The sequence below is a fragment of the Centroberyx affinis genome, unplaced genomic scaffold, assembly GCF_046629955.1.
Source record: "Centroberyx affinis isolate AG114_WGS23_722 - 3 ecotype Tasmania unplaced genomic scaffold, CSIRO-AGI_Caff_v1 ptg003958l_1, whole genome shotgun sequence".
Taxonomy (NCBI): domain Eukaryota; kingdom Metazoa; phylum Chordata; class Actinopteri; order Beryciformes; family Berycidae; genus Centroberyx; species Centroberyx affinis.
Genome location: NW_027281780.1, coordinates 333,202 through 349,415, shown reverse-complemented (window position 1 = coordinate 349,415; position 16,214 = coordinate 333,202). Strand labels below are relative to the sequence as shown.

The 16,214-nt window shown below is 42.4% G+C and overlaps 1 protein-coding gene across 38 annotated transcripts in view; it reads right to left on the bottom strand.

Annotated features, from left to right (window-relative positions):
- Positions 1–556: 556 nt before the first annotated feature.
- abi1a (abl-interactor 1a) overlaps positions 557–16,214 on the bottom strand; it is a 49,433-nt gene continuing 33,775 nt past the window's right edge. For 3 of the 38 annotated variants that reach the window (XM_071541824.1, XM_071541832.1, XM_071541820.1), the window contains 5 exons: positions 16,027–16,130; positions 14,905–15,057; positions 10,137–10,237; positions 2,354–2,539; positions 557–1,288 (listed from right to left, as the gene is read on the bottom strand). In XM_071541824.1, the coding sequence (XP_071397925.1) occupies positions 1,113–1,288; positions 2,354–2,539; positions 10,137–10,237; positions 14,905–15,057; positions 16,027–16,130 (720 nt within the window). In that variant the 3' untranslated portion in view covers positions 557–1,112. Of the gene's footprint in view, positions 1,289–2,353; positions 2,540–3,855; positions 3,943–5,699; positions 6,000–8,464; positions 8,603–9,726; positions 9,749–10,127; positions 10,238–10,306; positions 10,310–14,904; positions 15,058–16,026; positions 16,131–16,214 lie in introns of all 38 variants that reach the window. The other 35 variants (XM_071541823.1, XM_071541806.1, XM_071541805.1 and 32 more) reach the window with 27 other exon arrangements.

Sequence of the window (16,214 nt, the reverse complement as noted above, 5' to 3'; positions counted from 1 at the left end):
CTAGATATTAAGCCAAAACGGTCAAAAATGGAATGTGTTCTCTCGTCAAGCCTTTTCAAATTGTGACCTAAATTTATGTAAAGATGTAAAAAAAAAACAAAAAAAAACTCCATTTCAATTTCATGATTTTAAAATGTTCAGATGCAAATCAGCATTTAGAAAATGAAGACCACATGAAGTTCACAAACGACTTCTGAGTCTAAACAATTCAGTGATTTCAACAGTATAATAAAAGAACCAAAAGGGTGTATACATTTACAACATAATGGAAGCAATAATGGCAATAAACTTAAGGTTACAATATATCTTTTAGAATTTTGCATGCTTTTTAAACGCCAAGACTGAATTTCAGGAGTAACTCGTTTGCCTTCAAAATACGATACACAATTTATTTTAATTTGCAAAAGATTGATAAGCCATCTGCATTTGTTTTCAGAGCAGATGAAGCTTATGGAGCTGAGAGGAGGAACTTGGTGGAAAACCTGATCCAAGACAGAATAATAATCCTAAACTGGGGACATATCACATCCGTGTGGCGGGCAGACTGCTTATTTAAAAAAAAATATATAAAAAAAAAATTGACATTCACTGAATTTACATTAACAGAAATCCAAGTGGCTGCAGCTCACATTATATACAATTGACAGTACTAACACTTTCACTGAAGGTGCATACGTAACATTTGAATTTTATTTGTTCCATCAAGCCTAATACTCTTTAATGCACAATGAATTAGCGATGGCCATTTCAAAATCCAGGCAAGAACGTCGTATATCCTTCAGCTGTGTCGCCCTCGTCTTTGGAAAAAAATCCCTAGACCACAACCTGTGTGAGCAAGTGGGCAGTCCAACTCTTTAGAAACTTTTATTTTTCTTTTACATTTTCCATAAACGTCCCCCACCCGCCCATATAACACCAAAAAATAAACTAAATAGATATTACTTTTTCATTTATTTGCAATCGGTAAGGGAAAGAACATTCTGTCATATCAAAAAAGAAGATCACACGGTTTGTCTACACATCTTAGGAGTCAGATCTGCTGTCATTTCCGTCAGTCTCTCAGCGGATATGATGTGACTGAATAAATAGACTTGTGTTACTGCGGGGTCCCTTCAGTCGGCGTAGTGCATGATGGACTCCACGTAGTTCCCGGGGAACAGGCCGGTGACGCCGTTGCAGACGCCTTCGTACCAGCCGTCGTCGTTCTTCTTGATGATGTAGATGATCGCCCCCTCCATGAAGGACAGCTCGTCGTCCTTGTCCTTGGCGTAGTCGTAGATGGCGACCACTTGATCAGGCGAAGAGGAGGGGGGGGGAGAGATGTTAGTGCGTTTCAGTACAAGGTTAGGAAAGAGAGCAGAGACAATCACAGGTATTAAGTGTAGAGACATGAAGGTAGGTGTGGGGACTCGAGGCACGTGACTTGGACTGGAGTCACAGCTTTAACTGCTTGAGACTTGATGCATGAAGAGAATACTTGAGACTTGACTTGACTTTGACTTGTACTTTGATGACTTGAAAAGGTTTTTCTAAAGTCTTGATAAAAGATCTTGTGTTTGAGTAAATGACTTAGATTGAAAGTGATGAGATTTGTTCCAGTAGACGAGTAAATTTAATTTCTGTTTTCTGACTCAATTTATTGAAGTTGAAACTGATTATAGAAATCAAACTCATGATGCTCTTACCAGGTTTTTATCCTATTAAAACCATATTGCATTGAAAAGTGCTAGATATTTTTCTTTAAGATGTTAAATTGATACTGGACTCTTGATTTGTTCTGACTTTGTGTTCGACATTTAGACTTGAGACTTGTGCCTCAAGACTTGGGACTGACCTGAGACTCGAGCAAAGTTGGTCACACCTCTGCATGAAGGCATTCATAGCAAAGTACCACTGGATGAGCTACACTCACTGAATGATGAAATTTCTAACCTGTTTGGTCTTTTCTGGCTTCTGATTAGGTCCAGAATCAATTTTAATTAATTAATTTAAAAATAATTGTATTGGTTTTTAAATCTCCAGACAGTCTGGCACCGACTTATTTATCCGATACGCTTGTTCCACACAAACCAGAACAGATGCCTCAGATCATCTGGTGCTGGTCTTTTAACTTATCTTGACAGCAAGAACCAAAATATCTGCAGCATTTAGCTTTTATGCCTCCCTACACATTTATATACAGTATATATACTTTCTAAACTTTTAAAATGTTACTTCTCCTGTTCTTCCTTTATGATGTTGGTTGTCTTGTTTCAGTTATTGGCTTTCTTTTTCATTTCATCCCTGAACTGTTTTAACCAAGTTGCTGAAGCACTTTAGGTTACATTGTCCTAAATTAGATTTTTGGACATACCTTTTTCAATGTAGTTCTTGGGGGCCCACTGTGGATCTCCGTCGGCGTAGGGGTCGTTGTAGTGAACGACAGCAGCGTCCTCCTCCTCATAATCAACCGGAGGAGGAGGCGGAGGCGGAGGAGAGTCGTCAAACATGGGCAAGTCATCTGGAGGCGGAGGGGGAGGAGGAGTGGGAGTATCTGCAACTGGTGAACGACGAGGAATAGACGGAGAGAAAGTGAGATTACAAAAACAAAGATTACAAACGAGTAGAACACACAATGGGGGCCGAGAGATTTTCCTGATCAGGTCGAAGAAAAACCTCAAGGCCCGGTCAAAACGTTTGGGCTGCACATGCCACCAGGCCCGGCTGTAGAGGAGGCGGATGAATCATGCAAAAACGAAGGCGGGGAACATGCGAAACATGCGTGTTTACGTCAGGTATTTTGACTAATAAATTCATGGTAACCAGTTTGCATCCGAGACTTCACTGTTAGACTTCCTCTGGATCACTTAACAGGATAACATGCAGTATGTTAAAGCCTCTTAAGTGGTTTGTGTAGTTTGTGGCTGTGGAGCTGTGTTCATGCACACACATACAGAAAGAGGGATTTGCACAGGATTTGTGTTCTCTTACATTATCTTCCTAAGATTATCATGTGCTGCTGGGTCATGTTGTTTAGTAAGTGACATAGTCGGTTAGAGAATTTGTATGACAGCGAACACAACAGATCACTATGATAAACAGCTGCTCAAAAAATCAATACCTCATCTAACACAATAACTGCATCAAACCTTATTCCTAATTGTAAACCACAGGAATCTCAAACTGCTTTTTGTCAGGAAATATATCCCAGCAGTACTGCAAGTATTGTACCAGCAGGGGGCAGCAGGGAGTCCCATCTTCTCTTAAATCCTGTTCTGCAAGTGACCTTTTGCACTTTTTTCCCCCCAAACACCCGTCATTCACCTCAGCTCAAACCTCAAGTGCTGCGAGTATGTTCAGCATTTGAATAACAAGCTTCAATCAACTATAAAATTGCATTAAATCAGACATGTACAGTAGGTGGCAGCCTCAACAATATCTCAGCTGGTTTTCACCTACACATAATTTAAAAGAAACATTCATAAATGTAAACAAATAAAGGAGAGATTTATGCATCACACAGCACACAATACTTTCTTCTACTGCCAAGCACTAGATTATTCCAGCAGCTTTGTATTTTGCTTTAACAGGAATTAAAGCTCTATTGCTATTGAGAAACAAAAACCAAACTGTTCTAGGTTGTAGCTCAAGGAATAAAGATGCTTTCAAGGTACATAAAAAAAACCCTTGATAAGACACCTTGACCTTATGAGACACGATCTTAAATAGCTAATTGTGGTTAGAGGGTGGTACAAATTGTTCTCGACAGACAGAAGGGAAAGAGGAGGAACAAGCACAATGCATGCTGGGTGTTTCTGGAAATGGGGGTGGTGGACACAGATAAGCATGGGAAGTGTGTCTGGCCTCTGCACTTACTGCTCTCCTGCATCCTGGCCACAAAGCCAGTCAGAGGGATCTGTGGAGTCAGCTGGGGCATGGGGGGAGGAGGGGGAGCGATAGACACTGAAAGCCAGCAGAAGAAAGAAAGAAAGAAAGACAGACAGACAGAGAAAGGGAAAGAGAGGGAGAGAGAAAAGGAGAAAAAGAGAGAGAGCTAATCAGTCACCAAGAACTTACAGAAGACAGTTAAAAGAGTGAACCCCGATCCCAAGCAAACACAATACTGACAGAGAAACCGAAGAAACGCGCGTTAACGCCAGAGGTGTGAGCTTTTGCATGTGATGTGACAGAGTGACGTGACACAGATCAGACACACATGTGGTGAGCGTGTAAAGTTCAGTGACGTCAGCGACTGTGATGAGATGAGATTTCCCGCGCTGTCTGGAGGTCACAGAGAAGGATAAACCCAGTCGGGATTAATGTTTGATTGTTTTCATTCAGGCGTTTCCCCCACTTCTCTTGAATCATTCCAAAGGGAAATAATTGCCTGCCCACGACCACAAGGTGGCGCTGTTTGCCATGAACAGCCATCACCCTCAACCCTAGTCCCTGTTAAGGCCACTGAACTCCCTTCAGCCCTGTTAACTGTTATCTACTATCTACCGGAACTACATCAACAGTATATTTGTAAAGTAAAGACGGTGGATGGGTCAGAAACAGATTATTCAAATGTGGAACAGAAAGACGCAGGGAGTACAATGCAGGTTGATGTAGCAGGCCACGATTTAAATTGCTCTCGTTGCTTTCCATCCATGCTTTCCATTTCTTTTCAGATTTGTGTGGGTTTTCCAGGACATTTGATTTTGAACACCACCAAAGGTTGGGACTAGGGCTGAAAGATACTGACAAAAAATCTTAATTGCGATTATTTGACAGAATATTGCAATTGGGATTTAAACTGCAATTCACTTCAAGTTTTTCTTGTCATAAATTTTTTCGAACTTTATAATCGTTTAAAGAAAAGTGATTTTGTTAAAAAAAAAACCAATAGATGTCAGTGTGCAGGATTTACTGAGTTTGAGTATGAGGAAAGGTTTTCACCAATATTGTACTCGATTCATGGACCAAAGATTACCTGCAGCTCTAAAACAGCTTGTTTAGAAATTCATTTTGGGCGCCACTCTCTCTTAAGCAATTAATTGCAGCTTCTGCGATTAATTAATTGCAGAAGTTCATATTGTGATTTCGATTTTTTTCAACTAATTGTTCAGCTCTATTTGGGACACTGAGAAGCAGTCCAGATATAGACGATTCATCCTACCAACAGAGTCAAGGCTGAGGATGGCAGGACAGGACAAAAGCCCAAAAATAAACCCTGTGCTTAAGTCGGTGCACCTCTAGGCTGCTGGTCACCTTGTGGAGCCCAGACAGTACAATTTAGACGACAGTTAGAGTTGAGTATATACAGACGGACCTTTGGTGGAGACAAAACCCTTATGATGTACAATGCCTTTTACAAGGAAAAGATCAGATCATGCTTTTAAGTGAGGCCAAAAAGCTGTGATTCCACATTGGACGAGGCTTTCTGCATCGATACTAAAGACATCCCACTGCTGGACAAAAAGCCTTAACCTGCACTTTCGGAGTAAAGGGGAACGTCAATAATTGTGTCAAGAATACAAGCTTGACCTTCTGAAAGCAATGACTAAGACTTTCGCATATGAGCTGCTTGTCTGCCACTGTAAAGGTTAGCTTGCTTTTAGTATGTGAATGTGCAGGATTTGTGAGAAATGTGACTTGTAGAGTGTGAGGTTATGTGCCTTAGTGACAATATATAACCTATAAAGCGAGCTGGGGAGCTGGAGACAGAAGGGTCTTACTTGAGTTCTGGCCATAACCAGGAGTGCCTCCATTAATATGAGGCTGCTGTTGCTGCTGCTGCTGCTGCTGCTGTTGTTGTAGCTGTTGTTGTTGTTGTTGTTGTTGCTGCTGCTGCTGCTGTAGGTGCTGCTGCTGCTGCAAGGAGAACTGGGAAGTGACGGACGGCGCCCGGCGGTACGTGCCCGTGGCCGAAACCATAGAGACAGAGGAGTTGGAGGGGTTGTGCCGCGAGATCTGCCGCGAGATGGTGCCGAACTGGGACATGGGGATAGGGCCCAGACCAGGGCCGGGGGCCACCGCTAGAACCACCCAAAGACAGGGAGGCAGAGAGGAGACCAAAGAGGGAAGGGGGAGTTAGAGAGGAGGCAGGAAGGGGATGAGGTGAGAATCACAAGGAGGGGGAGGAAAACAAGGGCCCAGAATATGAATCAGTAAGAGGATAAAGATATATTTTGATTGTTTAAATATTGATTAGAGCCCCAAACCTGTTGAGAAGACACCAACAACAACAACCAATCAGACAGAGGAGGGAAGCTAGGAAAGCAAAATAGGGATTTCTGTTTGATAGCAGTCTTACACAGTTGTATTTCACAAGGGGTAAAATGAAACAACAGACTCCCAACAGGCTTTCTGAATAAAACCGGCACATCACATGCGCTCGGTTCTTTTGAAACGCAGCGAAGGAAAAAGGGCAAAAAGGATTGAGCGAGCAGAGGAAGCGAGAATCCTCGGGCGGATCCTGCAAGTTTCTGACCATCGCTCGGTGGAATTCAAATGAATCGATAGTAAAAACTAACTTTTCCCTCTGTCACACACTTTTCAAAGATATGATGCTGAACTATCACAAGATACGAAGAGTTTGAGATAGAGCGCAGATATACATCGGTGTAAATTTAACTCACAGCAGGGCAACAACTGACAAATCCATTTCTTAGAACCACATCATCTCTTTCACATCAGCATTTTCACAAGAAACACTCTACAACATTTGGATTGGATTTACAACCATTGAGCCAGGTGTGTGTATGTGTGTGTGTGTGTGTGTGTGTGTGTGTGAGAAAGAGAGAGAAAGAGAGAGAGAGAAGGGGAGGGAGAAAGAGATTTATTTTGTTCTACTTGGGCATTTCCCGTTTGCAGTGCCAGATAACAGAAGCTCTCTCTCAGGAGAGGCCCGGCTCTTAGATAGGGATGGGTGGAGCCAGAGGAAGTGAGGACTCAGAGGAACACAGGAGCAAACAAACCATCAAACAAACTTCTGCATTTTGTCACCGGCAGAAGTAATTACAGCTGAAATATGTCACTGATGTCCTGAGGATAAAATGTGCATGTTTCAAGTGGTCGTCTTCAGTGATTTAAGTGTTTTAAGCAGATAAACAGTACATACATAGTTTTTACAACAGCTGGATACAGTTCAGCCTTGCAGAAACATGACAGTAAATCAGATATATACCACCCAATGATTCAGAGTCAACACCCCATGTAAATTAAAGCTGCACTAGGCAATATTGAATGTTTGAGGTTAACTGAATTTGCTGCTGCTTTACCTTCGCATAAAAATCTTGCCTAATGCAGCTTTAACCACAACCATTTTTCTGGGAAATAGAAAAGGAAACAAAGCAGTGAAGAAGTCTCTAAAAACCCCTTAGGGCAAATTAATTTTGTATGTTTTCTTATTTGAACTGTATAAACATGGCCTGTGTTCTGCCTGCACAGTATCTGGGCCTACAGTTTTTTAAATGATAATTCTTGACTGTAAACTGTAGATTTTATCATTGACTCTGTCAACCGGGATAGCAAATAGGCTTTGATATTTCACTAGCTCGAGGTCATATGTAAATTTCCAATTTGAACAATTCTGCAGACTAAATTTCAGATTTGCTTGGCCTTTGGCAATAACAGGCAGTTTCATTAGAGACTTCTTTATAGAGCTAATATAGTAGATGAGGAGGAATAGAGAAGTACAGCAACAGCACCACTGAGCATTCAGAACTGAACTGTGATTACAATGAAAGGCCAGAGCCTTCTTCACAAGCTGCAATATACATGTGCACACAGTATAAGTTGCGTTCACCCTGCGAGCAACATGATCAACAAGTCACTGGAAGTCCATTATTTTCCTACAGAGCTGAGCGACCAGGGAAACATGGCCTATGTGTGGACAGTCAACAAGCTTATCAGCTGGCCGTCAACAGCCAATCAGATTTCCAAACTGCCTTGTTCCCTAACCAATGTTATTATTTCATTTAATGAACAATAGTTCTGCCTGGAAACTAATTCCAGCCATTTAAAGCTTACCAGTTTGACGACTTCTATTTGAAAAACTACATGAATAAATGTCTCAAAAACAAGGCTTAGAGAACAGTTGCCTCCATTGTTTGGGTTTGATGGCAACCTCTCAAGTAATTTTGTTTTATCTATTTTCAATTAATGCTACCTAATTAGTGCTTGCTATGTTTACTCAACCAAATAATAGGCAAAAGCAAAGCAGTTAAAAATATAAATACATAGCTAATTTTTCTTGGTAAACTTGGTAAATGCAACCAGAGCCTCTCGCACCAATCACAATTGATCAGAATAAAGCGACCCATCAATCAAGTTGCTTGCACTGTGTACAAGCAGTCGGACACCCACACACACCCGCCACACACAGACACCGCTCTCCATGCATCCCCCGCCATGAGCAGATGACAGTAGCTTTGCTGATTGTCCGCCGTCCAGACAGCAGAGGAGACAGAAGCTGCCTTTGTGGCCCGAGGAGTCTCACCTATGGATGATGCTGCCGCTGGGGCGCTGAGGCCGGGCAGAGGAGGAGCAGGAGGTGGAGCGGGTGGAGCAGGTGGAGGAGGAGGAGGGGGGGGCGGGGGAGGCGGAGGAGCCCCCGGGGGAGCGAACATGGACGGGACTGAAACGAGTCGGAGCCGGAGCCGATACATTAGTGAGCGTTTGAGGCTGAATGAAGCGGGAGCGCCATCAGCCTCCTGCACCCCCCCCCCCTCCCCCCCCTATGCTATTACATAACGACACATCACTTTATTCAAGAACCCTCAGGGGCCGGGAGGAATGTTTCACACATACTTGGACGCACTCCTTTTGTGGTTCGGGTATGAACAGAGCGTTGCCATGGTGACAAGCTTGCTGGGAGAGCTACGGTTAAGTCCTACGCTGCCGGCCTGATCACGGCTCCACGGAGGATGGAGCCGAGGTAGACCAGCTGCTACGTAAAATTAAATTACTTCTTGTTCAGTTCTGTTTAAATCATTTGCAAAAGTTAAACGCGGTACTATGTGAGGCTTGTGTATGGTTTAATGCGATACTGAATGAAGCCTGTGTGCGGTGTAATGTGGGCCTTACTGTTCCACTATAAAGCAGCAGGCCTAACGCAGCTTGGCCTATTTACAGAGTAGGATAGAGAATCAGCTGTGCTTAGAACACAATGGGCCTGCATAATCCCTGTCTGGTAAACATAGGCTTTGCGTAGTGTAGTCTCAAATCACTACCCGCAAATAGCACATTACATTTACACCTTGTCAAGTGATGCCTATTATTAGAATATACATATATATGAATACATACTGTATACTGTATGTAAAAAAAAACTTGTTTCCTGACGTTTGTTGCAACCAAAGCGATTATATCATTTAAAATGTCACAATTTTGTCAGCAAATGAACTAGTAACTTTAATAATAACACATAATTGTTGTTTTTTTTTTAAATTCTGGATTGACACTCTTCATATATAAGATACATACTTTACACTAGACAAGACAAGACAATGTGGTATGTAGTAGTTTGTCTACTGTCTGATGTATGTACAAATGTAAACAAAGGCTGAAGCTCACACATGTACACTATGTACACAAACAGCATAACCCTGTAGGCTCATCATTGTCTCTTGTCACTGTTTAACAAGAGTGTTGCCTCATTTTACACACAGGACACACAGAATAGGGTTTGACTGATAAGGGTTTCTGAAGGCAGATACTGATATTTTTGGATTGGAGTTGCCATATACAGTATGTTAAATAACAGATATATTGTGATGATATTCTGTATATATAACTTTGACCATTTTCATGCCAAAAAAAAAACAACCCATCTAAGAATTACAAGTATTCAGCGTTTCCCCCATAATTTTATTCTTGCCTGGGAAGAAAAGTTTCTGAAACAGCACTAAAACTAAAACTCTCCATTAAAACAAATGCTTAGGTGGGTTAGCAGCTTTACAGAATTTCTCCCCTGAAGCTAGTCAAGTCAAATCTTACCATCACCTACTTTTAAAACGGCAGTCGGCAAGACCAACTGCCTGATATCTGTTTTTTATTGAAAGGCCAATATCGACCTGCTACATCAACAAATCGATAGAAGTGTCTGATCCTAATGCAGAATACCAAATTATGGGATGCATCACTGCCTAAGCTGCAGCAGTCAGGCTCACCTGGTCCAGAGTTGGGGATGGAGGGTGTAGGCACGGCGATGGGAATGCCAATACCGCTGCTGCCGCTGTTCTCCCTGCTGCTGCTGCCCCCGCTGCTTCCACTGAGGAGGAGAGACAGGCAGAGCAGGTCAGGCACAGAGAAACAGGACATCCTTCCTATTGAGGCCAACCTGCTGAGGCCACACAGTAGGTAACACTGCAGTTATACACGTGTGCTTATGTCCTATTTAGAAGTACAATACACCTCAGTTGAATTGCCACTTTCCTTTAAAGTATAACTTTTCTCGACTTAAGCCGTAATTTCTCATCTTTTTCCATCGCACCGATCGATCCTGACCAAAATCCTGTCAGTTGCTTCACTACAGAGCGAATTCAGTCTTGCTTGTCATTACAAAGTGATCGTTGATATGTTGAAAAACATGCTTTGGGTGCTTTTGGGGTTGATTTTTAGAGTATTGGCCGATTCATTGGCCCGTTAGGACTGTATTGGAGAGCGGTGCCCCCAGGCAAGCAAGATGTAAATAGCTCTATATTGAAGCTATTGATGAGATTTGGGTCAGAATCAATCAACATGATGGGAAAAGATGGAATAGGGTCCAGGTCAGAAATGGCTGGAGTTATGCTTTTCATATGCAAAACACTTTAAAAATGTCTCCCTTCAGATCCTCCAGTCAAAACACAAAATAAATCACACTGAGGATCATATATACATATGCTGGATTTTTTTGTTGCCATTTTTGCTTTTATTTGATAGTTAACAGTAGAGAGAGAGGGTGACATGCGACAAAAGTCCCGGGCCAGATTCAAAACAAGGACATTGTGGGTACATAGTATGCACGACAAATGCCCCACATGCTGTGTGAATAACCTAAAAAGAAACAAAGACTTAGCTGTGTGTAGGCTTTATTAGACCATCAGTTCACACATGGATTTGACGCAGAATATGGAAACTACAGCCACGGATGCGGACGCTGCTAAGGAGAACATAGGAATGTTGTTTGTATGTCACCCCGTTTTGACCCTGAGGCTTCAACGATCAATGGCCTGCCCGACTAAACCCCCCCTCCTCCTCCCCCCTCTTTCTCTCTCTCTCTCTAGGGCTGGCCTTGATCCTCATGCCTACTCTAACCCCTCACCCCACCTCTCCTTTATACCTCTTTCATCCCTGCTATTCAATTGATCCCTCTCTCTTCTTCTCCCTATCTCTCATCTCTATCCCTCCTCGTCCTCCTCTTCTCATCTCTGTCTGTAAAGCGATCCCCCATCCGTCTCCCTAACCCTTCACCCCCTTCTCCTCTGATTCCTCCCATTCGAGTGCCACCCCACCCCCCCACCACCCCCGCCTCCCCCCACATCTCTTTATCCCCTATCCCATCATCCCCCTCTCTTCTTCCTCCTCCTCTCTGATCCATGTCAGCCTAGGCCCGGGGCTCTCTAGGCACAAACAGCGGGGGTTACCCCTCTGGAGGATGTTAGTGGCAAGAGGAGCTAAGTGTCTGAGGGGATAAAGGCTGAAACAACATGGTGTCATCCCTCTTTTGAAGTGAGCGTACATACTTCACTCCCCATCTGCATGTTTGGGATTTATCCATTTCTAATCCCTCTTATAACTTACCCTCTTCCTTTCCTGACTCATTCATCTCTTTTACAGCTTTCTCTTTCTCCCTCCCCTTTTTCCTCCATCCCTCATCTTTCTTTCAAATCATTGGCTATGGAATAAAAGGCACTCGGCTCAATCTCTCCTGCTCCACTTCCCTGACTGCCTAACTCATTCACATTTCACTAGCCAGCCTCTACTCAAGAGGGTGAGCTTCATATAATGCAACCCTCTGCAACACACACACCCAGGCATTCGAGAAGTTCTTGCTTATTTGCACATAACTGACAAAAATGACTGGAATCCAATAAAAAGAGCCAAGATTCTCACTGAAAACAGAGAAAAAGCAAACAAAATGTTCAAGTATGTGCTTCACACCCACAAAGTAGTGGTGGGTGCTGGTATGATGTCACTTGAGGAATGGATATCCAAGTATCAATTACGCCGGATTCACACTTATTCTTGTGCATGTCACACCGCATTTTGAGACCGACAATAACCAAACAGAATAGGTTTGGTTTGATAAGGGTCAAGAGGTGGTCGAGGTTAGAAATATTGTATAATTACTTTTAGTTTTGGTTTAGAGCAGACAAAGAGAGCAGAGTTCAAGTGGATTTACGCAGAACAAAAGTTTAACTTGCAACAAAGTGCAGCTCATCAGCTTGTTAGATTAGTGGATTGTTGGGGAAGTGAAAAAGACAGTTTTGAAAAAGTGGAAAAGTCAGGGTGAAATACTCCCAAAACTGACAGTGAGACGAAGTTATACTGGATAAAGTTTAATATTGATTTTATTTTGAATAATGTATGTCTTTTGGTGCATGCTGTATCCACAGAGCCATACAGTATCTAGAGTGCATACATTTTAGTATGGATGGCCCAAGCAGGACTCAAACCCCTAACCCCGTGTGTTGGCACCATAAAACCAATTTTATTATTAGGAGATGATGACTGACTCTGATGACTAGGATAAGCATCTTTGCTACAAACAGATGGCTTCAAACAAGGATCCCGGCATATGAAATTGTAATCTGTCCCACAAAAAAGATATTAGATATTGAATAGGAAAAGTACAGATGAGAGACACTAGCACCTCTAGCACCTGCAGAGATGCGTGCGTACACACACACACACACGCCTGTATTGAATTTAGACCTCAGTTGAGGATGGCAGAGACTGATGAGCTGAATAAGCACGGCTGGCTTGCTGCCTGTATAATCAAATAGTGATGCCACAGCAATAACAGGCTAAGCAGGCTAGGTACAGTCCGACTCAGAGGACAGCAGCAGGTTGTTAAAGGGACATTACCTGGAGTCTCATTTCTCCCTGGTTGACTTTTAACCGGAAACCAGACGACAGATCAGCAAACAGTGATGCTGAACCACCAAGTTTGTTTCTTTTTTTTTGTTGCTCCACAAGCTTTGAAGCCATTAATTATTAAGACAGCAATAAAACCTGGAGTTGTATTTTTATTGAGAAAGGAAATGAACAGGAGGTGGGGACTCGAGTCACATGACTTGGAATACTTGAGACTTGACTTGGTTTCTGGTGACTTATTATTGAAGTTCAAACTGATTATAGAACTCAAACTCATGATGCTCTTAAGTTTTTATCCTATTAAAACCATATTGCATTGAAAAGTCCTAGATATTTAGTTTTCTTTAAGCTATTAAATTGACACTGGACTCTAGATTTGTTCTGACTTTACTTGGTGTTCTACATTTAGACTTGGGACTTGTGCCTCAAGACTTGACACCGACTTGGGACTCGAGCAAAACTGACTTGGTCACACACCTCTGGATATGAAGCTGTGAAAGTAGAAGGTGGGGGAGGGACGACTGTGTGAAAGAGCGAGTGTGTTTTCACATGTGTGCAAAAATACATGAGTGAGAGAGAGAGAGGAGTGAGGAGAGGGAGGGGAAAGTGAAGAGTTATGTAATATTTATGAGCATCATAGTCAGCATTACAGGCTTTTTAGCTAATGAGGCGACTTCATTCACTCATAACTCAAATTTGATGAAAGCGTCTCTCTCTCTTTTTCAGTGTACAGATTTCTGGGTAACGATTCTGAGAGCCGCGCTCTGCGGTTTCTATACTGTAGTTGACTTCAGGGTTTCAAACAGCACTTTATATCACAGGCTTTTAGAGATATTAATATCAGAGTGATTCAGGCTTTCGGTCAGAATCCCTCCAAGCCTTGTCAGACAAATGCTGGATTTAGTGTAGCGGAGGAGAGGAAGAGGTGTGAAAGAGCGCTAAGCTGCTGAACTAAATGAAGAGATTAGAACTATCTGACATGGCGGGTACCAATAGTTTTTTAGAGTGCTGCTTTTCTCACATTATGGGTAGCAGAGAGCGGCTGTGAGAGTACGTGTTGAGTTTAGAGGTGCAGCTGGGAACACTAATTGCTCTCATGTCTATCCAAAAACGGTGGAAAAAAAAATGTGAAAATGCACTACTTCTGCGAATACACTGGTATTGTTATGTTAAAAGAAAGAAAAAAAACATTCAGAGAGTTATACAGGCTCACATTGGTGTGCACAGGCTTTGTAGTGGGGTTTGAAAATTGACAGTCACCAGTATTTTTGCAATGAAGCTGCCAAAAGCTGAGATTTTATGCCAATATTCTGTATATTTAAATTTGCCACATTTTCATGACAAAAGATTTCCCCCAAAATGACAAGAATTCAGTGTTTCCCCCCAGAATGTTATTCTTTGCAGGGTGGAAAAGCCTCTGAAACAGCATTTAGACCATGGGAAACTAAAACTCTCCACTGAAACCAATGCTAATTAAATTCTCAGATTGGTTAGCAGCTCCGTAAGGCAGGGTGTGGCCCGTTTCACTGCAGGTTTTACAGACTGGTGGTTGAACATAATCATACTCTCACCTCCATCACATTAGCTGTGGGCAACAGTGACTGGCTGATATCCAGTTTTTATTAAAATGCCAATATCGACCCTATATATCGGCAAGCCGTTACATTATACCCTACTTTACAGCATCATGTCTGTTGATGTGCCACCTAAAAGCGTCTAAGCGTTTAAGTCTGTGTGGGTGTCTTTTTATGACTGTAAGTGAATCACTGCATCTGTATGTGTGTGTGTGTGTGTGTGTGTGTGTGTGTGTGAATGTGAATGGGCATTTTCTTGCCCGGTGCAAACGCTCTCCTCTACCTGTGTGTGCGTTGCCTCTGGTTGAGGGATGCGGTGCGTCCCGGGCTGTGCTGCGGGCCGTGCTGGTTGCCCAGCCGGGCGGGGCTGGTCATGTAGTCGTTGGGCACCGTGGGCGGCTTCACTGGCTCCAGGGTCTTATAGGACGTGTTGCGTCTGCCGTGGCCCAGAGACGGTGAAAACGAAATCAAATAAATCGAGAACAAGAATACAGCCTGGTCATAGCTCTGTGCAAATTCTAACTGAATCCTACTATCTAAACTGTGAGGGAGTGTTCACTGGAGCGTCACAAATCCTATCAGTTTACCCAGCCGGATACTGAGCAGCAGCCATGTGTGCTAAAGGCTGGAAACGAGCACATCAGAGTTTAACCTTGGCGTTAGTGTCTGATTAGTGTCGCCGACTGCTGCTCTGCATCAGACGATGACAGGCAACAAGGCATGACACCTATCATACACTGACAGATAAAAGAAAAAAGTTCAGGTAACTTCTCAAACGTTTTTCTTTCCCTTCACACTACCAGTCAAAAGTTTGGACACACAACATTTTTCTTTATTTCTTTATACCATTTTCCACATTTTAGAAAAATAGTAAAGACATAAAAACTATGAAATAACACAAATGGAATTGTGCAGTGACCAAAAATGTGTTAAACAAATCAAAACTATCTTATATTTTAGATTATTTAAAGTAGCCGCCCTTTGCCTTGATGGAAAGGCAAAGGCTTTGGAAAGAAATTCAGACATAGGCATCAACTTCACTATTTATATTTGTCTAAGAAACAAATTTCAAGCATTTAAGCATAAGCCTTTAGATCAAAATGGCTTTAAGAGAATGAAAAACATAGAACATTCAATCAGTTGTGTCCAAACTTTTGACTGGTAGTGTACAGTATATGCACATAAACTGAAACCTAAATCAAAAAGATGCTGTGAGTCCCTTCAGCAATAAATCAAAATGTGACAATCAAACATACAGTTTTGTAAGAAGGCTCCTAAAAATAAATGTATGTATTTAAACTGTATATTCTTTAAAATCGCCCCCACAAGAGCACACATTTCATTTTGCGTCTCATAATTAGAGGATTAGTCTTCTCTTCCACGGTGACTAAAATGGAAATCTTACCCAAGAGTGCCACGCCCGGACATGGGCGGGCTGGGCGGCTTCTGCGTCGGTGGATTGGTCCTCGATAGAGTTCCTCCTCTGATCGACTGATTGTTTCCATGTTGCTGTGGATAGAAGAAAAAACATTAAAGCGCTGATTTCAGAGAGAAATGTAAGGCTTGACTGGAGGTGATCAGTAATTGTACGAC